At 37.6% G+C, this 10102-nt stretch overlaps 1 protein-coding gene across 1 annotated transcript in view; it reads right to left on the reverse strand.

The window, feature by feature from the left end:
* Positions 1-10102, reverse strand: part of GUCY1A2 (guanylate cyclase 1 soluble subunit alpha 2) — a 380482-nt gene that overhangs the window by 287045 nt on the left and 83335 nt on the right. Inside the window, exon 4 of the mRNA XM_019523782.1 lies at positions 3993-4711. Coding sequence (XP_019379327.1) covers positions 3993-4711 — 719 coding nt within the window. The remainder of the gene's footprint in view (positions 1-3992; positions 4712-10102) is intronic.

Raw genomic sequence — 10102 nt, forward strand, 5'->3', positions numbered from 1 at the left:
GACATAGATTTGACTTGTGGGAAAGTTCATACTCGACCATGAGGGATCACCGACCACGATGTGTGCCAGACGTCTGTTCTGTTACAGGTATAGATCAGTTGTGTATGCCAAACTTCTGTTCCGTTACGGTTACAGACAGGTTTCTGATCACTTATATTAGTAAAAGTGTAATGTCTGTACCTGGCCAAATTGTACATAAGTGCCAAAAAAAACCACTTAATGTGGATGGAAAACATGACATTTAGGTGCACAAAACAGTAGAATTTCACCCCATGTATGAAGTAAAGTATATGAGTGAGGCTTTGAGGAACTGAGACTTTACATTGCAAGTATTCTGGGGCTGAGACCTGGTCTTTCTTACCAAAATGCAGAATTAACAAAATATAATAGCAAATGGTATACTCATCTACACACAGAGCTGCCATTGAGACTAACAGAAGGCTCTTTTTTTAATTTGTCATTTTCACTTCAAGCCTATAAAAGAAAATAGATAAGAAATTTAACTGATGCATTGCAACAAAGATAAAAGTGTCTCAGAAAGAAGCTGAAAGTTCTTTTCAGCACCAGAAAACTTTTAAAATAACTCTTCTTTCTGAGCATGATCTGAGGAGCTCAAAAACTGAGGTTGACTTGTCTAGGTTTCCTTCTCTCTTTCAGGTCTGAAAAGCATGAAGTCACTTCCCAGCTCACAGTTTTCTAAAAAGCAATAATTTGGAAACACATAACTGAGGCTGTTGAATGGGAATGTAGTATAGTCCAGAAAAGAGAACAGTCTCATGAGTTGGTGATGCTCAACCTTTCCCTGGTTCCATGTTACAACAGAAAGATCTGTTAGCAACCGCCTCCTACCTGGAATATTGTTTCCAGTTCCAGTTCAAGGTCTGTCTCAGGAGGCACTCCCAAACTTTATAAAGAACATTTATAAGTTGCACAGGATGTGGAAAGATGCTACAAGACACACTCAGATCTAAAAAACCTGTGTCACAGTAAGACACTAAAAATCTGTTAACTTTTTCCAAGAGGCGACTTTGGCCAGGCACTTATACAAGTATCTACTTGACGGTCAAGTTTTACTAGCTTGAATACAATCAGGCTAATTTTATTAACTTCAATGACATTATGCTTGATTACACCCTAAATCCTTCATCACCTTCTGCCTCTTGCCACACAAGTTCTAAGTTCCCATCTCCTTGCCTGGATTGCTCTAATCTATCCTCCAGGCTTCTCATCTCTTCCCTGCCCCCAGCTGCTGCTTTCCCATCCCCATTAGTTCCTCCCACCTTCCCATTCACAGCCTCCTTGCCCACCAGTTCAGCATCCCAATCCCAGCTGATAATACAAGTCTACTTAGCTCCCAGAGGCTCCCTGCTCTCTCTGTTCAAGTTTCATAGCTCAGAGGTGAAAGTTCTGAGAAAGTCTTGCTTAGCAGTGGGTTTAATCATGCCTAATGACCTACAATGTGGCCAAATATGAATGGATTTCCAAAAGGGTTTCAAAAAGTACATTCTTGATCAACCACCACCAAACTTCAAAGTGTGGGATAGTAAGAGATTTCCAAAAAAATATATTACTACAATTTTTTTTAACTTAGCAAGACATCAGATTTTTCCCTTGACCTGTTCTCACAGATTATCAAATTTGTTTGAAGTGCCCCTCCACAAAAAAATAAAATCAAATAAAATAAAAGAAAAAAAAGAAAAAAAAAGAAATCAATCTGAGACAGACACCTGACATAGGAAATTTCATCCTGAGGCCTAGCAAAGTTATAAGCAATTTAAACACAGTCTTAGGCTGAGTAGTACCAAATAGCCTTAATAAGATGTTGCGCTATCAGACCTACCTTTAATAGGTGAGTGAATAATCAATCCTAATTGTGTATTGCAAAAAGCAATGTTAAAAATGGCAATTATACACACAAGAAAAGGGCAATATATATATATATATAACTAAAACTTAAAAAACTGTGGGTATTTAGGATCTGTCTCATAATTAATTCCCATCTTATATTTGAAACCGTTACTCTTCATGGCCATTTAAACTGCCAAAAAGCAACTCCAAAACACTTGTCTTTATTTGGGAGAAACTCTGAAAAAAACCTAAGAATTAGAGTAATAGTTCTGACAGATATAATGGTCTAATTAAGAATCTTCTTTTTATGTGTACTTGTGGTTATAACATTGTATTTCTGTAATATTAGAATTCCAATAACTTCTAGCATCCTGACAACACTTACTGCTTCCCCAAAGGACAGATAGTCTGAGTTATAATGAGTACTGAACTTGTGCACACAGAAAAATCTCTTTCAAAGTCCATGGACATTTTACCTTTGCATGACAGTGAAAGCTCCAGCCCCAATTCTCATTAATATTAAGATCCTTTTATGCTATAGTAGTAAAGTAAAAAGGCCTTAAAGTGCATAGAACTATGTCCACATTGAAACTACTTTTTTACTACCAGAGTAGTGTAAGGAGACCTTAACATAAATGGGAATAAAGCCTTCAGACTCCAAAAGGCAGAATGCCATAAAGGTAATTTATGAATAATGAAGAGGAAACACAACATTTCCTAAATCTGTTCAAGATACTGGGTAATCTTTTTTCCCCTTAAAACTAACCAGAAAAAAAACAACCATAAGGAAAAATGCCTTATCCTCCTCAGGAATGATTTTCAACAAGTTTGAAAGCAGATTAAAAAAAAAAAAAATCTCTACAGGTTGCAATTCTGCTCCATGACAGAACAAGCTGTCTAGGAGAGATAGGCAGATATACTCCATGGGGAAGAAAACCTGCCATTAGGCTGATTCAAAAGCAGCCATGACTGTGCCCTAGGGTAAGAGCTCAGAGCTAAGATCACCAACTGCCTTAAACAAAATTACATTCATTGTAAGTATGGCATGAGTGAGTTTCAAGAAAAGTTCTGCAAAATAAATTCCCTTTGGTTTTATATATATTGAAGTAGGTCAATTCATACGCATTGGGAACCTGAGAACATTAGAAAACATGTAGTTAAGAGAAAGCTGCAATGAAAACTTGTTTATAGGTACAAGCATAGAGCAGCACCAAAGAGGGACCTGGAGATATTACTATGGTCAGTTTTCCAAGAGAACTGTACCCTCGACATTCACTTAACTTTGGAGTTCTTCTGAAAATTTGGCCCAGAATAGAAAATCTGGCCTAAATGGAAGCTGAACACTTTCATCGTTTCCAGACAAGCATGGCTGTGTGATACGTGGTGGCACAGACCCACCTGTGGCACCACACACCGCGCATTCAGGTGGTCTTATATGCAACACTGCTATTTGTCCCATGGGAAACATGCACCCCTGCATGGGGACACGGCCCTACTGTTCATATTATTATCCCCAGGCACTGAGAGGGCTAACCAACTTAAAAATATTTGTACCATCACACAGACAAGCACATGCTCCTTTTAGGTGAGGAATTTTTTTATGATTGAACAACATTAGAGCTTTCTACGTCAAGACTGCCATAATTTATAGTATTAGTTAACTACCAAGGATTTCCTATATTTGTGAAGTGAAAGAGGCATGGAGAGTCCTAAACCTTCCAAATATTTATTTAGGATATATAAGATCAGTGGGAACCATGCAACTAACCTTCCTAACACTGGATAACCCATTGAAAAGGCATTCCTCAATAAATGACTTACTTATCAGTGTTATTACAGTAAAGTGGAAGTGAAATTAAGGATTGGACATGGGCGCCGTTACGTCAAACTAAAGCATTAGGAATTTTACTACAATGTACACTATTCAGTAACTGAAAATTTTCTTAATGGCAGCACAATTATTTGCTATATCATCACACACCCAGTTTATAAACACAGTAGGCCGAGATTCACCCTTCTGAAGAATTTAAGTGTATTGAGCATTTAAATGAGTTTTCTATGGTATATAAGCCTTGAGCTTTTTCACACTGATTAAATAAATAATCCTTCCCCAACAAATCCTGTTCAAATTTAATGCTTCTTACCTTATCTTTATTTTCAGAGCCAGAAGCCTCAAGTTTGGTCCGAATCACAAATGGGGTTGATAATCTCAGGAGGACTCGTTCAAATGTGGCACTGATCTTCGGAGAAACTATGTCAAAGCAGTCCTGGAATTTCAATGTTTTGTGAACATCACATCTGAGCTGTTTCCTAAGACCTTCCCCAAGCTGGAGCACCAGCATGTTGGGATCAAACATCAGATGGAAGGGAAAAGCTCTGCAGAAGGTGCTGATGCTTATCCTCAGGTCTGAGGGGGACTGGGACGTTCCTAGTGGAACTGTTTTTGTGATATTTGCATTTTCACGTTCCTTGATAAGAAAAGTAAGACTGCTGCAGTTACCAGGGTTTGACCCCTCTGAGCACAATTTATCATTAGTGATTTGTTCCACTTCCACTTCCAAATGGTAAATCTTTTTTGCTGCCGCCTTTATCATCCCCATCATTGCAAATCCAACAATATGATGTGGGTGAAAGTACTGGAGCATAAGACTGCCTTCAGGAAGCTCTTTGCATAGGAAAGAAGGGGATTCCAGAGTGGCCTGCCTTCCAAATGAAGTTCTAATGTGCTCCAGCAAAGCATCAAAACCATTGAAGAAGTCCTGTAAGGTGCCACCTACAGCTCGAAGAACTCTTTCATTTTCATCAAAGCAGATATTGAAGAATTCCTCCCCAAATTTTTCTTGCATTTCTTCAAACTTCAAACCTATGAGGCAACAATAAACATATGTCATCAATGTGGTATAACAGTTAGACATTATTTTCTATTTTATGTCAGCAATGTTGTGTAACAGCTGCATAATATTTTCCACTTTAATTCTGTGTTTCCACAGGGGTTCCAGTCACCAGTATAGGGTTTCTGCCCTAGTCTCTTCTAAATTTCACCTGATGTTTCTAAGTCACCCTCTCCGTCCCATGCCTCGCTCCTTTTGGGCTGCCCTCTTGCTATTCATCTTCCTTCCTCACTCCTCTGTTCCACTTCATGTACCAGTGATAATTTGACAGTTTGGCTTTTTAACTTCTTCTCATCCTTACTGGAAACCAGAGAGCCCTGGAATCATCCCATGTTTTATATCTTACTCACTACCACATTATGCAACCATCCTTTGACCAAGGCCAGTAAAGCAGGACTTTTTTTAGAATCCATTACTACTGCTCTTGAACTGGACAATGGGGTCACTAATAATATTTGATATAGTATCTTCCCTTTCATTGCCTCTGAAATCCACTTTTTGTGCCTACCAACTTGAGGAATGAAAAATGTGGGACATGGAATCAAATGCACATTTTCCACCAAACTATCCCAAACCCTACAACTAAACAATCAGATATGCCTCTCCTGCAGTGGTTCTCAACTGAGGTGCTGGGTAGACCAGGAAGCAGCTGCAGAAAAAACCCCTCTGCCACAGCTCCTCCCAGCCTGCCTGGTATAACCTCTCCTGGAAACAGAGGCACGTGGAACAATCCTGTCTGGCTGCAGCTGAGTAACCAAGGCATAAGCCTTGGGCACCGACTATGGGAGGTCAATGGAATGGAGGGGTGGGGGGGCCCTCTCTCAACTTGTCACGTATGATTAGTATACCTCTGCCCTCTGTGCCCAGATCCAAACATGCAGGCATGTGTGGTTTGTGGCACTGCAAACATCTTTGTAGCAACACAAAACACACATGTTGTACATTAAACTGTGTGTGGTGCACTGCGGCAAAATTTGCTATTGGGATTTCCCAGTAGATATATTTTCCCTGATGTAGCAGTGTGAGGGGGACAACTTCAAGGCAATCCTCATAATTTTACAAGCATTCTGATTATAACAAATTTATCAATTTCCAGCTATAGAGTCTAATTATTGGGGTCATCTTATATTCAAATTAACACTGTATCTTTGTTGTTGGAAGAGATGGAAGAGTAAAAGAGTGGTTCTCACCTGGAGTGAAACCAAATTCACAAAAACTCTCTAAAAAGCCAAAATTCTCTAAAAAGCTTAAGAACCATTGTTCTACTGATTATATTTACTCTGTAGCCATGATGTAAGATAGTCTCAGACTCTTAAAATGTCTTCTTGTACACATATAAAGAGTTGTTGGAGAATAAAATAGAATATTTGCATTTCTCTGTGTTGCTTGAGGCTGAGAGCACATCCCAGTGGCTAATGGTTGGCCAGCAATGTGACTACTGGAAACAGATGTTAGATCTCCTTAAGCCCCCATCACAGACATCTAAGTCTTGATTTACAAAGATGACAAAGTGGATACAGGCAAAGAAAATGCCATCAATGCAAAGCTAGATCTCTGGGTGACAACGTATATCAAATGTTGTTTTGGCTTGACTGCATCTATTTTAAAAGAAAACTTGGATAATTCTATTTAAGATTACTACTGAACATCTTCATCTCTGCTATTTTGAGGATGCTCTTGTAAGCATAATTTGCATTTAAACACGGTATATCATGCTACACATATAATTTATAGAACTATAGGACAAGTCCCAGCTATGAGAGAAGAAAACAGTAAAAAAAAAAAAATCAGTATTCTTTTCATATGATTTACCAAGTGTACATCCAATAATTGTGTACAAAGGAAATAAAATAAACTAGGTCTTGTGTCTAAAAAACCGAACTCCAGTACATAAAAATGTATTACAGATAAGTGTAATATAAACCAGTTAAACTCATGAAAGCTAGTCCTAAATATCCCAATAGTAACGAAGAGAACAATCATTTATGCCCTCAGGGCATGAATCAGGTTATTATCATAACATACATTCATCATGCCTTAAGATAGCTTTGATATCATGCCTTAAGACAGTCAGTTGATTGCTAAAAATTTTCATACAGTTTACATGGATAAACTTTGAGCAACAGTGAAATTAACTGGTTTCATACATAACAGCATAATAGGGCACAGCAACATATTCTAACCTATTGTTTGCAGGAAGAAAAAAATTCTGATCATTTCAAGGAAGTTTCTGAATAAGTACCCATCTATAATTGTATATGTTTGTTATTTCTACAGAACCTTTTATCCAAGAATTCCAATGTGGCCTACAAGTGCTCTACAAACTTAACAAATTTCATGCAAGAATCCATTTTCCCATCAGTTTAAAAACCCATAACACAGCACAACAGTTCAGGACTGAACATGAAGAAAAATACTTTATGCAGGAGAATTAAGAAATAAATTTGAATAGGTATAATACTGTAACTAACTGCACTGCAATGTATCCATAAATCTAGGTTAGCAGTCTTACTATTTAAAAAAATTATCATCATGCAGAAGGTAGTGCAGGGTTGGGATCTTTAATCTTTCAATAAATGGTCAGAAATGTGGTTGTCTGTCTAATTGAAAAGAAAGCACAATACTGGCCAGTATCATGACTCAAAGGAAGCATCCCAGCTACTAGGTCACTATCACTTCTTCAAAACAGTCCTCTAACTTCATTCATCTAAGAGCTGGCTCCATGTAATGAGGGTTATTTTATGCAATTCCTTTCAGTGGCATGAGTACAGTATATGCCATTTTAGTCCTAAAATGGGCAGATTTACACCAACACAAAATGGAGTAATGTAGCAGTGCATCAGACATACAGAAACATAGAAATGGTCTAAATGGACCAGGCCGGTGGTCTACTCAGTCTTTTATACAAATGACCCATAGGAAGAAATTCTTCTTAATTCTCACAAGTTAAAAGCTTATGCCCTGAAACACTCCCTTCCAAAACTTTTTACTGTATTTCTTACTATTCTAACTGTAAATGATTTTATTATCCAAACCAACGTAAAAGAAAAACAATCCATTTTTCAGTCCTAACAGGTTCTTGGTCTTGGTAACATCAGCTAGCATGGAGTTCCACAGGCTGTGTGCGTATAGTGTTATAAAATATTTCTCTACTAGTTTTAATTTTACCACTTTTTCAGTTTCAGTAACAGAACAGACCAAAATAGAAGTAATACATCTAACTACTCTATAAAGTTAACAATTCTATATACGTTTCTTTTATCCTATCTTATCATCATCAACTTATCCCTTACCTTTTTGAAGAGTCCCACTCTTTTTAATCTCTTAAATGGTAGTGGCATATTTTTGCCTTTAGGCCTATGTACAGATTTAAGAAAAAAATATCAATTGCCACTGTTATGTTAAGTCAGATCAGATCAGTGGTCCATCTGCTAAGTCACTCTCTCCCAACAATGGCTGGTACCAGATGCTATAGAGAAATGTGTGAAATCTAATCAACAATTAAGCAAAAAAAACCCAACCCCCTCAACTTCCCCTTAACAATAACAGTTAGTAGTTGGTTTATACAAAATTATGAGGGCACTAAAATTCACCTAAATATTTTTTATTATGTACATAAAAATATGATTTTAAAGAAAATGCTCCTGAACTCTTTGCCTTAGTGAGATATGATTTACTAAATTGAGAATCCAATTATTTAATTGTTATATAAAACTATATACTCAAATGTTTAGAAGTTCAATTATATTGAGTATCTTGTGTTCTTTTTCTTGCCTTCTAATAATGGGCAAAGAACTCCAGGCTGCTTTTATTTATATTGTGCATTTTCACATGCCTCCATCATGTCTTCTCTCTGAACTGAAAATCTTTTCTAGCTCTTTTTGTAGGAAATTGTGTTCATTTTTTTTACCCTTTTTCTGACTATTCTGCTATAATATTTTTCCAAAGGGTGACCAAAATTGAAGGCAGTATTTAAGATGTGAGCTAACCCTCTGTTCAGTTAATGTCATTAGCATATTTTCAGTGCCATTCTCTCTCAAAGCTAACACTTTGATTTTCTCTTTGACCCACAGTTTCACATTGATATAACATTTTTGTTTAATGATTCACAATATCTTTCTGACTGGCTAACATTAATTACGCTGCAGTCCATCTGTATGTATGTACATGTCCACTGGGAATAAACTTGCAACTTTCTGCATGGACTTTCACGTGGCACACAGCTCTTAGGTCCTTCTGAAGAGTAATATCCTATTAGCACTAATTAGGCAGAACTCCTCATTGGTTTCAGTAGAAAAGTCTGATGAAAGAGAGAGAGAGAGATAATATAAACCAAAATCTTCCTCATATGCTTTCTAATCTAATCTAAAGAATTTAGCATTAGAACTTTGAGTGACTCCTCCACCCAGTCTTGCAGGTCATTAATCAGCATATTAGGTAATCCTCACCCTAGTTCATATCTTTGAAATACCACAGTTTTAATTTTCTTCCACTTTGAAAATGAATCTAAGCTGTTTTCACTGATCAGTTTTATATCTGGCAACAGTACCTCAGGGAATCAAATGCAGATTATATATTATTGGCACCTGTTGCCTTCATGATTCACTCTTTAAAGATAAATGGTTGAGCTATAATCTGCCCTGGCCTACTGCGTGATACTGGGAGAGACACTTTATCTGTGTGTTTTATTTGCCCCATCTGTACAGACAGAATGTAGATAGTAGCATTCCTTGTAAAGAGCTGCAGGGTTTACAGACAAAAAGTTATATTATTTTGCTGACTCCATCACAAAACTATTACAGCACAAAAATAAAAATATCAGAGAAGAGCAACAAGAAGAAGAGCCACAGAAAGAATTTCATACGAAGAAAGCTAGAGAGCGAGGCTAAGTATAGACAGTCAAAAAGCCCAAGGCTAAATCAATTCAGTCTTCACAGGTTAGTCAAGACTGCGTGGACTGAGCAATTGAACAGACCTTCACTTTTGATTCCAGAAATAGTCACATGCCTGCAGTGGCCCAGGCCAGAATCCACAGGGGGGTGGCACTAGAGAATACCTCCCTGCTCAGCTGGAGAAGACATCTTGGATTAAGGCTAGCCCACCTACCTGGCAAGGGAGGGTATGTGCGGGAGGTGCAAAGCATCCTGGAATGCTGGGGGACTGTGAATTAACTTGAATCTGGAGGGGATCTGGGACAGAAGTTCAATAAATCAATTTAACCTAAATCAGTTATGTCTGATACTACATCCATCCAGGTTTATCTTAAATTGGTGTATATCAAAAGCAGTTTTGAAAGCAGTTTACGTGCACTGAACTTCTGTTGTTTTACAGATTTGAACCAATTTCTGATCACCTATACCGGT

Source organism: Gavialis gangeticus, unplaced genomic scaffold (genome assembly GCF_001723915.1).
Source record: "Gavialis gangeticus isolate Ggan-Ray unplaced genomic scaffold, GavGan_comp1, whole genome shotgun sequence".
NCBI lineage: Eukaryota > Metazoa > Chordata > Crocodylia > Gavialidae > Gavialis > Gavialis gangeticus.